General features: G+C 39.8%; 1 protein-coding gene across 3 annotated transcripts in view; it reads left to right on the top strand.

The window, feature by feature from the left end:
* Positions 1–15816, top strand: part of MTA1 (metastasis associated 1) — a 75131-nt gene that overhangs the window by 16096 nt on the left and 43219 nt on the right. For all 3 annotated transcript variants that reach the window (XM_036387560.2, XM_036387559.2, XM_054515718.1), the window contains exons 3-7: positions 1215–1308; positions 8160–8286; positions 8456–8519; positions 13708–13825; positions 15402–15504. In XM_036387560.2, the coding sequence (XP_036243453.1) occupies positions 1215–1308; positions 8160–8286; positions 8456–8519; positions 13708–13825; positions 15402–15504 (506 nt within the window). The remainder of the gene's footprint in view (positions 1–1214; positions 1309–8159; positions 8287–8455; positions 8520–13707; positions 13826–15401; positions 15505–15816) is intronic.

The following is a 15816-nucleotide window of genomic DNA, read 5'->3' as shown; positions in this document are numbered from 1 at the left end:
TGTAAATGAAATTTTGGCAATTAAATAAACCAGATCAATTTACATGAAAGCTCTCTGTGTTTGAACAAGATGGTTCTTGCCTTTATATTTTAGTTTCTCAAAATTTAAAAGTTCTGAATTATATTTACCAGAAGAAGGTAGAAATTGTGAGAAATTAGTGAAAACTTTTGGTCTTAAAGGGAAATATCCTTGCATGTATGTGATGTCTGTGTTTTTTTTTTTTTTATTTCTGTTAGGAAAACTGGTATTAGAAAAGTTGAAATTTTTCGTTCATTCCCATCTTAGGAATGAGCATGTACATAAATTTTTGTTTCCTTGTGGACACATTGCTGGTTTACTACCCTTTTTTGCTGACTTCCCTAGCAGGGAATTTGTATCTTCTGCTTTTGGGAACTGTGCCTTCATTATGGTTTTCAAAGAGTCTTCAGTTGTAGGATTCAACTCTTGAGTTACTTTTGCATGATTTGATTTTAGAGATAGTAAATTGGCTGAGGCTGTTACAAACCAGTAGGTTTATTTCCCCTAGAGTTTGTGAAAAGCCACTTGCAGTGTTTGACAGATGCCATCTTACATTTGATCACCTATCTCATTTTAAGAGTTTTTAAGTGAATAATCTTTCAAAAATTCTGACTTTATTTCAGTGACAGCATACAAAAAGAGTTTATTGTCTGGTGCAGCTTCTTTGGTTCTCCTTCTGTAATGACTTTTTGGTGTGTTGGTCATTATTTAGCTCGCCAGTGCTGTCAGAGAATCTCATGTCATTTCTTTTGCAAAAGTAACAATGGCTGCGTTCTTTCTTGCCTTTCTCCTGCCCTGTAGAGTTTGGAGAACAGCCTAGATCTGAATTCTGTTATTTTTCACAGGTTTTTTAATTAGGTTTTTAAAGATTCATTTGAGTGCTGTTTAATATAGGCATCGCCTCAAAAGTAGCAAAGTGACTTGTTAATAGGTTGCAATGGCAGGTAAGCGTGGTTTTCTCTGCTTGAAACATCTGTAACTTAAAAGTGGTGATTCCTCAGGAACCATTACCAGGGCAGAGCCAAACTGCCTGGAATTGCCCTACCCTGGACTGATCATGCAGGAGTTTGTGTGTGAGGTAATGTGTGCAGCTGGAGGTGCTAAAAGCAGACTCTGTGTAGCTCTTGTGCAAAATTCCCAATAATTTATCAAGTTCCTGGTCAGGGATCAGTTTTTTCTTGTGTTCCCTGTTTCAGACTGCCAATGGAAATGTGGAAGCAAAGGTGGTGTGTTTCTACAGGAGGAGAGACATCTCCAGCACGCTCATTGTACTGGCAGACAAACATGCAAGTAAGCTGCTTTGTGTTTAAATGACATTGCTTCTGCACAGAATTGTCCAACCTGGGGACAGCTTTGATATTTCAAGTACCAGTATCTTAAATGTATTTTTTTCTGTAGTCATCTTTAGCAATTTGCATTACTTGTTTGGCTGACTTTTCTGTCTTTCTACCTGACTCTCTTTTTTATTTGTTTTGTTTTGTTTTCCCCTTTCCTTAAACCTTTTAATACCTCGTTTGTGTATGGTTGGATTTTGGTGGGGACAAGACAGAAGGTTTCAGTTAGGGCTGAGTAAAGACATCTTATTTGCTCCACAGAAATGAATTTTTTAATTTCTGGGATGAGAGAATGTATTCTCCCTGTTAGTATAACTTCTCATTAATTGCTTGGTTTGGTTTGTATATTAAAAAACCCCTCAAACATTATATGAGGGAATCAGGTAGACTGATTATGGGAAAGCAACTTGAAACATGGCCAGCTTGAAACCTGACTAACAGGATTTCTCTTTGAATTTCAATATTAATAATATTTCTTGCAGTGACACAGCTTTTGTCTGAACATGCTCAGTAAATAGACTTTGAAAAGCAGCAAATCTGAGACTCTCCTATCACTATTTTGAATTAAAGCCCTTTTGTTGGGAAGCAAGTGGAGTAACTAAAATGTTTTTCTTTGTAAACAGCGAACTGTGTGAGGTGTAGCTGTTCAGATTGCTTAAAATTTAGCAAAAAGCATGGACGGCCTTATGAATCCTTGTAATTCAGGGCACATCTATAAATGAGAGGGAAGCAATCAGATATGGGCATGTCAGAACTGTGATTTAGCTGGCAAGCATCACTGTCTTTTAATGTGCTTCTTGGTGTGTGTATCAATAGAGTGATCTGGGGATTGATTCAATCAGGTACTCAGTTTTAGCAAGGAATATAATGCCTTGCTGTGTTCTCACTGCTTTAATGCCATTGGGGAAAAGATGCAGCAAAACTACTGATAAATTTGAGTATTTTCTGTTGTAGTGTGTCCACATAATCCCTCCATTGCAGCCATACCTTGGAAGGAGGTCGTGGTGTTGAGGGAGAGTCTGCTGTGTCACAGAATTGTGATGGCAGGCGAAGCTTTTTTGAGATCTCTTCAGTGCAGCAGTATTCATTTTATCTGAGGAGCTCAATAGGAGCTTCACCATAAACAACGTGGCTATTGATTCCTTCATCTGTGTCTCACTTCACTAGGTTCAGTAAAGGAAGCAGGTGGGAAGGGTTCACAGGAACACAGAGCTGAGACCGAAAATGAAAAATAATTTGAACCCACATAAATGTTCTTTGAACCTGAAAATGCTGATTTCTCTTTGTGATAAGAAATCTAAGTGTTTTTTTTTGTAATGCAGACAAATAATTCATATGTTCATATGTGTTGTTTGAAAGATGGGAAAATTCTTCTATAGCAAAATCATATTAATAGAGCAACCAGAGACAACTGAGTCTGCCTCTTAGAGTAAATTTCATTAGTAACTAGCATTTTCTCCAGTATCTTTCTTTCTGGTGCAGAATAAAATTCCTACTGAATGACTTCCATTTATTTAGATAGATGTGCTGCTCTGTGGTTTCTGTTCTTCATAAGAAGGCAGAAGAGAGAGCAAAATTAAGCTCTTTGGACAGCCATTAGTTCTTTACTCTGAAAAAAAAATCAGCATTCTGCATGATATAATGAAATTAAATTTTATAGATGTTAGGATTCTAGTACAGATATTGCACACTGTCACTGACTTTGAGTTCATTTCCATAAAGTCTCCTGTTGCCTCATTTTGATGCATTTGCAGTAGATGTACGTGTCTGCATCGCTGATCTTTTAACTGCCTTTGTTCAGCTGATTAATGGAGCTTTCTGACTGCAGACATTTCTGGATTCACACAGTCTTCTGTTTAAGATGCCTTTATTTTAGACCTACTGTTGAGATCAGTGCAGTGAGAGAGCTAAGCAGTGGGGAGATACAGCCAGAGCATGAATGAAAAAATTGTATGGATATTTTGTTATTTTTTTATTCTTCCAGTAAAGGAAAGAAAAAGATGTAATTGTGAAATCAATGTTTTGAAGTTTAAAAAAAAAAAGGTCACTTTATCTTGGGCGATCCATCAGGTATCTGAAACAGGCAAGTCTGAAATGTTGTCTGTTCTCATAAGTCTGTATACAGAGAAATGTGTTGAAAGAGCCTTATTTTGTAGTTGGTGACTATAAATTGGTACCTGATGTATGTAACCTGATTCTTGGATTTAATCTGTGATCTTACTATTTTTATCATATGATGTAAAGCTTGTCTGGGCTGTCCTATAAATCTTTCAGCCCTATGATGTCTTCCATGCATTGTTAGTGCTTTTTATTCATAAGCCTCTTTAATCACCTCACAGATTATTCTAGGGAGTTTCTCCAACTGTTTCTGAAATGAACTTGCTTCACCAGTAAGACACTGATTTTAGTTCTTGCTGAGAGAAAACAAGATTGCAGACAGACTTGATGGAAGAGAAATGGGAAAGATACTTCACTCCTCAACCTTTTGTTGGATGCTGTCACTATGTATTTTCTTTATTTAATGTCTTACACAGTTTTTCATAATTATTTCAGTATTTGCAGCCATGACTGACCAGTTGGTAGTGGTTGGGGAACTGACATAGCACTGTCTGGATTGGCAGATTTATGGTTCGTTTTCAGCAGGTGCTCTGGCACACAGGGCAGCTTGGTTTTGGAAGTACCAAAGCTTCTGAAAATAGATGTTTGCATGATACCTCTATGCCTAAACAGGTAGGGAGTTTATTGAGAATTTTTTTTACATTTTAAATAACACCAATCTAAATGAAGTTGGACAAAGCTTCATGAATTAGCTCTTTTTATTTCTTCCATTTTATTCTCCTTCTCTATATTCTCCCAGCCCCACACATGCAGATTTAAGAGGAGTCCAATCATATATCCACTAATGACGCCTTGACTCAATTGTTGCTGAGAGGAGGGAACTGTGTCTTCTCTCTTTGGGAGTGGTGCAGTGAGGGAAGATACAGGTGTCCAAAATAGTGTCTGTTTGCTACCTGACACAGTGGCCATGGCTGCAAGAGATGACCACCAGAGCTTTGTGGCAGGGGATCCACACTGATTATGTGGCAAACTCCTTCTCAAGTGTCAAGCTGTAAGGATTCCTGCCTGTTAAAACTTTCTCCATGTTTTCTACAGCTATGAGTCAATATCTATTTTTTGTAGAGAAAAAAGAATTAAGGCTACATCTTCATACAAGCCATTTGAAACTGAACCTGGAAGAAGGAACCTGGGGTTGTATTTTAATTTATTCAAATGCAGCATTTCTAGAATGTTCCTCCAAGGTTCTTAGTTAAGCTGATAAAGCAGCCAGAGTTGCAGCTTCCTTTGCTGCTGAAGGAGCTATTGTGCAGATCAGTACCACTGGTTTTACTGTGTTTCCCAGTGATTTGGCCCCACTCTTTTTCTTTATTCTTTACATTTTTTTGCTGGTTATAACTATGCTAACTAATTTTTGTGTTACTGCAGACTGTTTCCCAAGCTGGTAAACCTTGTCTGCTCTCTAAACCTGATTTCTGTGTCTTGTTTACCTTCGTGCATTTCTGAATTCTGTCATGTAGCTACTTGTATGACACCCAAAATGCAGAGAAAGGGCTGCTGCTTTCTGCTTTTGATGCTCTGGAGAGCCAAATCTGATCTATAGCAAATTGCTATTCTTTCTCGTGTCTAGCAAATATTGATGTTTAATTTCACATCTCACACACCCAGTCATTTTAAATTACAATTACTGCCTCTTGGGTTTCTCCTGCCAATTCAAAGTTTACTCTTTGTAATTATTTTCCCCATATATGTTAGCTTTCACACAAGTCTTTCTGTTTGTGCCTAATCTGCCTATCTCTTGTTCCTAATATAAGTCATCTTCAAGCTTTCTTAATGTGCTATTAATGATTCTGCCATTAAATATCAAATAATACTTAATCTAATACACTTCTTGCAGCATTCCACTGGCTACTGCTGCATAGCTGATATATTACTGTTTGTATTAAGATTAAATGTTTAGTTTCAAATCTGCACAGGCACATCTATCAAGCAGAAAGATTAATTTGAAGTAAGGCTTTATGAGAGCACTGAAGTCCCAATGTACTGCACCTCCTGTATTCCCATACCACTTATTCCACAGTACTGTAAAGAATGCAGGCAAATCTTTCTGAAAAGGTTTCTTGGATATTTTATAAATGTGTTTCTATTTTTTAAAAGGTTTTTTTCTCGGATGCCACCATTCTTGATGGTGGTGTTTGCTCCAGTTAGTGTGAGTGGGTGAGCTGTGGGAAGGTGAAATGCAGATATGTCAGACTTGTCCTGGAGCTGGGGCTGGGACAGCCCCTGTTGTGCTTCATGGTCTGACTCAGCCTGAGCTGTCTGGGTGAGGTGTTAGTGGGGGTGAGGTGCCACTGGGTGCTCTTTGTTACTGGGGGTGGGGTGCTGCTGGGTGCTTTTTGTCCAGCAGCTTTTGCCTGACCTCAGTGAGGGAGAGGTTCCTGTCCTGGTTCCAGTCATTCTCTCCTCCATCCCTTGGTTCCCAGTACATTGATCAGGTCAATTTTTTTCAGGGTTAAATCATGGCTGTGAAAAAGGAGGGACAATGTTCATATGGATGTGTTTGTTTGTTATTTCTTGGAATGTTCCTGCCTCTGTCTGGGGGTGCTATGACAGTTTTACTGCTGTGTGTGAGGGAAATGTTTGTTACCTGTAGAAATGTCTGTCTGTTTTTGAAAAGAAATGTATTGTGCTTTTTGGTTTTGAGAAGCTGTTCATAGCAGAGCTGCCATAAGAACATGTGTGCTCTCCACCTTCTGTGTTTTATTACAAAAGCAAGACACATAAATAAAATACTGCTTGGAAGGCAAGCCTACCTGAAGGGATGCAGTCCCTGGGATTAGTTTGGTTGTGCTGGGTGCTTTCCTTTTGTCTGTAGATTTCATTGCCACAAAGGGGTTGACATACTTTTTAGAAAAATGTAATTTCTAAAAGCTGTAGGCTATCAAATATACCGAAGATACAAACTATTTTAGGTTGCTCCTCGTAGTATTTTCCCTGCATTATACCGTGCACTACTGTCATGTCCAAAAGCTGCTGTAAGTACAGGCATGAATTCCCTTTTCCTTTGTGCATCCTTCAGTTTTCTGGCAAATGAGCTTGGAACTTGTTAGATTGTTTGTGGTATATTTACAGTGTAGGATAGCAGTCACAATATTAATTTTCAACTAAAACAGAATCCACTTCAGTAAATAAATTGCAGACCCATGAGAGTGTGCAACAAATGTAAATTTGGTGTTCTAGTTCCCAGGAAAATATTAAAACCTAAGTACATGCTGCTGTATGGTTACCAGCTCATGTGGTGTAGCAGCTATTGTGTGTTGAAGTCTGGTTTAATTATGCTGCTCTTTTTTTCCTTCCTTGCTGGAGCAGCCTACCTGATGAGCAAATAAACTGCAGGTCTTTTTTTCAGGGCAGTAAAATGGTGATAAATTGTGGGCAACCTGAAGGGTACATAATTTTTTGTCACCACCTTTGGTGTAATGGTGGCCTGTTTAAAACTTAATGCAATTTTAGTGTTTTATAAAATGGAGATTTTTGTTTGCTTTATTTCTGGGATAACTATGGAGATTTTAGTTAACTAATCTTAAGGGTATATAAATCATAACTGTGTCTGTATGTGTTTCTCATTAGAAATGTTTTTTGGCAACAACTGTTGAATTAAGCTGGAGGCATAAGTCTGCTCTTTTAGAGTAATGCTGCTGTAAAATTAAGAGTTTTACAATTCATGCATGAGGCTTTTACAGCTTATTCTACTACAGTCTGGGAAACTTTGCCTGTGGTTTTGCAAAATACAAGTAACTGCATCAATTTCTTAGAGAAGGGAAAAGTCTGATCTCTTCTTTCTCAGTCATTTGTCATGGAGGATCTTTGGAATTTTTTTTTTCTTTGAGTATTTTGCACTTTACAGCTTTAGCTGGCGTAAGTGGCAGAACACTTCTTAACAAACACAAAACATACAATTTATTTCCTAAAAGAAAGATGCTTGAAGATGTTTGGGATCAGTTGCATGTCAGTGTGGGTGGGATTTCATGTATTTACTTTGGTGTATGTTTGAGAACTGGTTGGATGGAGATTGGATAGCTCCAAGGCAGAGGTGGTGGATCCTGGCTGCTGCAATGCAGGAGTGCTGCAGTTGGGTGTGTGTGGTGTGGGTTGGGTAACCAGGGTGGCAGGAGTGGCCTCAGGCACTTGGTTACATTCCAGTTAATCCTGTGGCTGTGGTTGGGGTGAGGAGAGTACCAAATAACACTAATTAAATAAACTGCCCTTTCCAGTGGGCATTTCCTGCAGAAGCTGTTAAAGCTGGCGTGGGACAGTATGATGTCCTGAAAGAGGACTAGAGTTTATGATAACTTGTGCCTGGCAAAGAGGAAAGACTTCAGTATGCCCCACTCATCGTGTGTCACTTCTACTGGATGAATCTGATGCACTGATGGTCTCCAAAAGCAGCTCTCTCTCTCTCTCTCTTTCTCTCTCTCCAGAACTCCTCTGTTGGTAGCAGATTTGTGTGCCTTCCAGCTTGGTGTGACCTGTGTATGCCTGGGGTTGATTTGATGGTGGTGGTAAATAAATAAAATTCTTCACAGGCATAATTTCAAGAGTACTAATCATGTAATTGTTCAGTTGGCCAAAACGTTACATTAAATCTGATTAAAGTTTGTTATTTAGCAAAGGTTTTGGAGCAGGTCATTCTGACTTGTTCAAAGTCAATCCATGTCTTGTTCTTGATCAATTTTGTCTCTTTATGACTAGGAGAAATGGAAGAGGAGATGGAAAATCCAGAAATGGTTGATTTACCAGAGAAACAGAAGCATCAGCTACGACACCGTGAGTTGTTTCTCTCACGACAGCTGGAATCTCTGCCAGCCACACACATTAGGTAATGACTGTTTTCTGCCATTTTATTAAAAAATCACACAACACTGTTATTTTTCAAGTGCTCTTCAATGTAAGATCAAGTTCTGTGTACAACTTCAGTGATACCATCTTGTGAATCACACGAGCATTTAAGATGTATTTTTTCATGAGATGTGTTTCTCTTTTTTTAGAGGCAAATGCAGCGTTACTCTGTTAAATGAGACAGAATCCCTTAAATCGTATCTGGAACGGGAGGTAGGAACCATTTTGTGCATTGTAAAGCTTGAACAGTTTTTTCTGGCACAATTTAGGTTTGGTGCCTTTTTGCAAGTCTTCTAAAAAGAGTTCTTTCATTTCTGCATGTACTGGGCATTGACAGTGGGAAGCTTTAGGCTCTGTACAGTCTTCATTGTGCATAAAATTTTGTGGGTCTGGGGGCCATACCTCGTGTTTACACCCCTGTGAGCTGCCTCTCCTGTAAAGTGAACCCAACTTGCTCATCAGTGTGGCAGGGCTGAGAGCTCCAACCTGGAGGCTGATGCCCTGGGAGATGCTGTAACTGTAGAGGAGAGAGCAAGCTGTGCTTCTTTGTATTTGCTTTATCCTGAAATCATACAGATTTATGTTAATATGCTTTAAGCTTGATCTTGCCTCAGATTTTTGAGGAGCTTAGTTCCCTGTTCTTTGAGTTCATTGGTCAAAATACTTATCTGGACTCCTTCATAGACCACCACTGACACTTAAATCCTTGAAACGCTGCTTGTCAGGTGACATCTGACAGAAATTTACCCAGTCTCTTTTTAAAGGTATCTCAGACCAAAACTTGAAACTGAATTGTCTTGCACAGTTAAACACCATTCAGAATATAAATATTGGGATTTACTTTTTCAGGTATTTTGTGATTTTAAATTATTATCATTGTATTTTTTAAAAGTTGTGTTTCTATACCTTTAATTGTGGCTAGACCTCTGGGTGGTGGCTGGGTTAGACAGTCTTGGAGTCTGACAATCTGTGAGAGATTTACTGTGGAGATTAACAAAGAAATTCAGGATATTATTATTTGAACACATCTGCAAGCAAATAATTTGCATTTGAAAACATTGAAATGTTATACAAGAGAGGAAATCTTGTAGTTAAACCAGTGGGGTGATGGCCGTTACTGGCCTTTAAGAAAGGAGAAAAGAGGCCATTTTATGCAAGGAGCATACTGCAGTCTCTCTCATAGCTGGGCTTTCTTTTTAAATGCTTTTGTAGCTTTCTTCAGTATTTATTTAAGCATAAGATTAGTTTTAATCTGATACTTTAGTTTAAGAGAATTTTAAACAAGGCACGGGGATTAAATAGTTGAGTTTCTCTTTGCAATGTGAAACCAAAAAATGTCGGCTCTGCTGAAGGCTGCCAAATGGCAGAGCATCAAACAAGGGATGTGGTGTTCAGCAGTGCTTGTAACCAGCTAGAAGCCCAGGATATGCCAGTTTGAAAGCACAAGTTAATCAAACTGAAATGATTTCAGATTTTTTAGTACCCAGCTCTTAAGTAGTGTTTGTTCTCAGTTGCTCCCAACATATTTTTATTATCACTGGTGTTACAGGTAGGTGTGCAGAGACTGAAGGGAGATGCTTTCCTCTGATCATGCAATGCTCAGCTGTAGATGTATGCACAGAAAGATAATTTTTTTCCCCATCCTTTTGAACTTTCAAAATGCAAGATGAGTGATGTGGGTTATTTTTAGAAGTGAGCAGACACTTAGAGGTTTCACAGAATGAGAGAGTTCCCTGAATGTGTCCTGTCACTTAGCATGGCATTTTGCTGTGGTGCAAACTAACTTGGACAGATGGTAAAGAAATTAAAAGCTCAGGAACATAAATATGCTTGGGTGGAGGGTAAAGAGATTAAGAAAAGGAGATAGTTGTTGCCCAATGGGTTCCTAACACTTCATGTTATTGTTTTGAACTGTTTCTTCTTTCCCCATGCCTCCTGTTCTTAATCCAACCTTTGCTTTTCAAAATGTTTCAGGGTAGTTCCTTTTTTTCTAACGTGGCTTCTGTCAATACAACCTAAGCAGTTCTAGGGAACCTGGTATTTGATTTCCTAAATGTTATGATCAGTAAAAGTAGGCTTTCAGCCCAAGGCTGTCTGCCTTGAAGCAGGTTAAGCATCCAGACAGAATTTTTTAGGGAGATAGTAAGCAAAGCAAAATTGCATTTTTGCTATCTCTATTCTCCTCCTCCACCCTCTCTCTGTTCAGGAAGATTGCCTTGCACGTTTGGAAAACAGGCTGGAGGGGACCAGCACTGACTTTTTCTTTAAAATTTGTAGCAGGAATGAGGAATAACAGGAAATAGAGGGGAAAAAAAGGCAACTAGAAAACCTGAATTTTCTATTCACCTAATTCCCATGGAGATCATAGCCAATAATGGCAAAAGCACTAGATTTCCCTATTCTGCAGGAAACTGTTTTGAATGTACATCTATTTTACTGCTCTGCCTGGCTATATCCAGAGGCTTGTGTGAATTTGCCTGCTGAGCAGATGTCTGACATATCTGTTCCTTTTGGTAGTCCCCTAAAAATAAAATGTTCTATAGTTAAAATATATCAAATACATGAAAGTAAGTTTGCAAGCTGCAGGGAAGTAACCATTATTTCTGTGGTGTACTTTGGCTTTTCTTTCTCCAGTTTCTTGGTGACTTTGGTTCTTGGCATAGCTATGGGTAGCTTAGGGGCTTGGATAGGGGAGCTCTGAGCAGATAAGGCTCTCTAGCAGTTGAGAGAAGCAGAAAGTCATTACTCAATTTTAACTCTTGGCAGGTCACGTTAATTTTTCCTGAACGTGTTGGGTGTTTTCTGGGATCTGAAATGAAAAGAGAAAACCCTTCTCTTTTTTGCCTGCTGCAAACCCAGCATACACAGTTTGACAGCACAAATGAGTGTTGAGGATTTTGAAGAGCAGTGTTATTTTGTTGTGAACATCACTCTTGTGAAACCCTTGTGAAAAATAGTTCTCATCACATAGTGGTGGTCAGGAGTTCACACATGCTTTAGAGTACACGAGGATCTGGTTTGTTTCTTAGTTTGCATTGGCACTAAGCTGATGTGTATTAATGTTTTCAGCAGTCCCACTCAGTCTGCAAGAATGAATCTCAATGTCTGTGAGGGAAGATGGCAGTGGTGTTGTATTACCTCTAGGGGTTGCAGCCTCTGTAGAATTCACACTTGGGCCCCCAGGCTTCCATTTCTCCTCTGTTGAGGAGGCTCTGGATGGAGAGAAGAGACCACAGGATTTTCATTCTTTTGTTCAACCTGATTGATTTGAGACAGAACTGGACGAGACATAAATGGATGACCTGAAACTAATTGAGATTTTGTAGACAAAATTCACAGTGATAACCAATAAAAGAAAAGCAGTAGGGCATCTAACAATCAAATATCATGGGAGAAACCTCCTCCACAATGTATGACTTTCCTTGGCCAAAAAAGACTAAAGAAATTGCCTGTGGAATTGGTCTTCTTTGGGGCTCACTGTGTTGTTACTCTGCAGTGTGTTGTATATTTGCTGGGCAAGGTGCCCACAAAGCATTAATGTTGCACTGCATATACTTTGTCCTGCAGTCAGGTATTTTGGAGCTGGAACAAATTAAACACTGTATTTATAACCTGGAAGCCTGTGAGACAAAAGCTTTCCCTATGTTTTATTTCCACAGTGATACATTCTCAAACTATTGCAATATCTTGAGCTCTGAGTGTGTCAGGGAGCAGGAGCCCCAGATTTCTTTACATAGATGTGATATAAATGAGTTTTCATATGCTCTGAAGCTGCCTTCTGCCCGTAGGTTGATGTAACTTGACCCTGGTGTCTGTGGGAGTAGGAGTTTTTTCAAAAGTATCATTTGCTTAGGATGCAATCAAATCCTCTGACCCTAAACCCAACTACAGACAACCTTTCTAGTTGAAGTTCAGTTGTCTTCCAGAATTTTTGCCATGTTACTGTGGAAACTCGCAGCAATTCTTCTTTTTCTGGGGCTTTGCATGACAGATTGGGAGACTCTCTTTTCCTTTGCCACCTCTTCATAAAGCTGAACAGGGCTTGAAACTCTTGCTGGTTTTGTCCTAATTTTTGTTGCATACTGTTGACACATACAAATATAGGGAAAGGGAAAAATGAGGTGAGCATGAAATGAGATGTATTTAAACAGGGTGCCTGCTAGTGCCAGAGAAATAAGGGGAGTGAAAAAATAAGCCAGAAACCTGAGATGTGGAAAATGGCACACTGCACATCCTGTTTCTGTTCAGACAATTCTCCTTCCTGATAAACATGTTGCTGTGGACAGAGGTTACAAAAGGTCTGTTGTTCCATGTCCTACCAGAGCTTTAATCCTGCCCAGAACTGCACACTATACTTTGATGGAGCATACCTGGTCAATAGCTATAGCTCAGTACTTATCCATGCAGAAAAGTTTAATTACTTAAACTGTACAGTTTTAGGTAGTTAAAAATTTTGGCTGTTTCCTTTCTCTGCCCTGGCAGAACATTCTCATTCTGGAATGCCTTCTTGCTTTCATTTTACACACCAAGGTAGCGGAAGCCAAGCAGCTATTTTAGCCTTTTCCACATCTACTTGAACAAAAGCAACAAATTAGTGGATTGCCACCTGCAGCTAATTACTGCTGCTGCCAAATCTGCTGCCCCTCTCCTAATAACAAGCAGAAAGAAACGTGGTGCTTTAAGCTTAGATGGTGGCAGGCCAGAAGTTGGTCAGCAGCACATCCCTGTGCCAGGGAAAGCTGAGCACATCCTGGTCTGTATTAGCAGCAGTGTAGCCAGCAGATGGAGGGAAGGGGGTCATCTCCTCACTTCATCCCTTGTGAGACCACTTGTGCAGGTTTTTGTCCAGCTTTGGGCCTTGCAGCATGGGAGACATTGAGAGATTGGAGCAAGCCCAGCAGAGGCCATAGGGTTTGTCTGGGGCTTCACACCTCTATGGGGTTGCATTAGTCTGGCTGTAACATTCTTGAAGTTGTGTTTCAATATGTGTTGGTATTTCTGTGTGGATGGGTCACTGATGTCTAATCCTCCTGGTCTGGAATATGGGAATTGCATGGAATGTGGCAATTTTGTGTTCTGAAACAGCTGATGTGACTAAAAATTGTGTCCTGGCCCTTCTGAGCCTTGCCCTGTGCAAGAGGAGCTTTGTTCAATTTGGGAGGCTGTATGTTAAGAGAGAGACTGTTGTTGAGCGCTAACACTTGTAATAAAGAGGAAAGTAGTGGCACTTAAATGGAGTTTTTAAACTGGTGGTTCATTTACTTTTTGTTTGCCCAATTTTAAAATCTATATATATACGTAAAAACCACACTTAAACTGTAAAAACTTGGTAGTATGGTTGCAAAGTTGAAAGTAAAAGCTAATAACACTGTTTACCTTTTTGCTCTTGTTTTATTTTTAGGATTTCTTCTTTTATTCGCTAGTGTATGATCCTCAGCAAAAGACCCTGCTTGCTGATAAAGGAGAGATTCGAGTTGGAAACAGATACCAGGCAGATATAACAGACTTACTAAAAGAGGGTAATTTCTGTAATTTATTTAAATTATCAAGAGTTCATGTTGAACGTGGCCACTTCTCTGTGTGAGGCCTGCCTAGGTGTGGGAGATGGTTTCCACTGCCAGGCCATGTGTGCAGCAGTGGCTGGGTTTGTGGAGGCTGTTGCCCACTGAAGGCAATTAGTTCTCTTGCAAATGGGTCTTTAAATGGGCATTTGTCCAAATCATAAAAGTTGTTGAAATAAATTGAATTAATGGGCTCTCTCGGAGCTTGCACTCTTTTTATTAAGAGATTTCAGAATTTCCATGGGAAACACAAATTTCCATCACATCTGTAAAGCCTTTTGTGTTTTTAATCAAGCCTCACTTCCCTATAAGAGCTCCTCCCAAATTGCTGCCAATTAAATGCTGTCTACCCTCATCAATTTGCCCATTACTGCTGGGTGCCTTTTCCCTGGAGCCCTCTCCCCATCCCAGTGTTGGCTGCCAGCCTAGACTTCTCACCTGCAGTGTTAACAGGCAGGAGGAAGAATTTGCTGGCTGGAGCATGCATTGAGACTTCAGCCTGTGTCATGGAGCAGTGGGATCATGAGGACCTGAGGATGAGGGAGAAGTAGCAGGAACCAGGAATATTTATCAGATAGTAACTAACTTTAGATTTGTCTCTGCACTACCCTACAGATCCTAAAGTGGGTGGAAAAACTGAGGGGGATGAGGAGTGTTGGCATCTAATTGTTCTTTCCTGAGCCCTGTGTAAAGCAGAGGGCAAGGTCTATCCATAAGCTTCTCCTAGGAGAGAGAGGGTTGTGACCTGTGTTGGGAAGACCACATCCAGTCTGGATGGGCCAGGATGTGGAAGCAATGAGGTGCTTCTGTCTTTGCTTAGAAGCTCTCCTGACACTGTTAGTCTCATGTTAAGACAGGCGAAAAAAGGGCTCAGGATTCTTGTTTAATTTGTCTATGAAACCAGTATTTATCCAACAGCGGGGCAAGTCTCCTAAGTGAGGATGAACTAATCTGAAAGGCATCCTGTTCCCTCAGTGGGCCAACATGGGGCTTCAGAGAAGGATAATTGCCAGATGTTTTAAAGGAAGCAGAAAGAAAAAAGTCTCAATAGCTCCTGTATTTTGCCATGGTATTCTGGCTTGTTTAGACTCAGGAAAATGAGGAGTGTCTGGTGCCATGGTTTCCCCCCTAGAAAGCAGCTGAGATGGGTTGAACCAGCTACTCTTTGCCTGCTCAGAGCAGCTTGGAGTGTGTGTGTTTTCCTGGAACTGCTGCAAGATAAAGGAGGAAGACAGACAAGCTGGGGAAAGAAAGTGTCTAGTTTGGAGAAATATGCACTCTGTTTTCCATGACATATCCTCTGACACCAGTTTGTGAAAATCTGATTGCCCAATGTGGATGAGCTGTGTTGCTGTGTCTGTCAAGCTGAAATTGTCACATACAAATAAGTGAGTGAAATTTTCACAGTGGCCTGTTAGGCAGAGTAACTGAGATGGGCTAACAGTGACATTATTGTGAGATAAAAAAGGAATCTAGAAAGTACTCATATTTTAGAAGAGCCATACTGAATACTTCTGATTTGTTTTTCAACCAGGTGAGGATGATGGAAGAGATCAGTCAAAACTTGAAACAAAAGTTTGGGAAGCCTTTAACCCACTAGTAGACAAGCAGATAGACCAGTTCCTGGTGGTAGCACGGTAAGAGTATTTCACCTCTCCTTTGAAGAAGAAGTAAGTGTAACTCTTCCAAGCACTTTCTTGTGTTCTTTTTTGTGTTATTAGAATGAGTGCTGGTTCTGGTTGCTTGATTCACTTGCTCCATTTTAAGATGAGGTACATTTTACATGCATTCGTGGGAATAGCATGACTTTAGGAACAGCTCCTCAGATTTACAACTTGGTTTCATAAAAGCAAAGCAAGTTGCATGTGAAAATGATCCTGTAGTTGGTGGGGTTTTTTGAATACTTTAGTCAGCATGCAGAAGATTTAGTGAATTAAATTCTTGGCAGT

This window comes from Molothrus ater, chromosome 9 (assembly GCF_012460135.2).
Source record: "Molothrus ater isolate BHLD 08-10-18 breed brown headed cowbird chromosome 9, BPBGC_Mater_1.1, whole genome shotgun sequence".
In the NCBI taxonomy this organism is placed as follows: Eukaryota; Metazoa; Chordata; class Aves; order Passeriformes; family Icteridae; genus Molothrus; species Molothrus ater.
The sequence above is the reverse complement of the archived record's forward strand: the minus strand, read 5'-3'. Positions and strand labels throughout refer to the sequence as shown.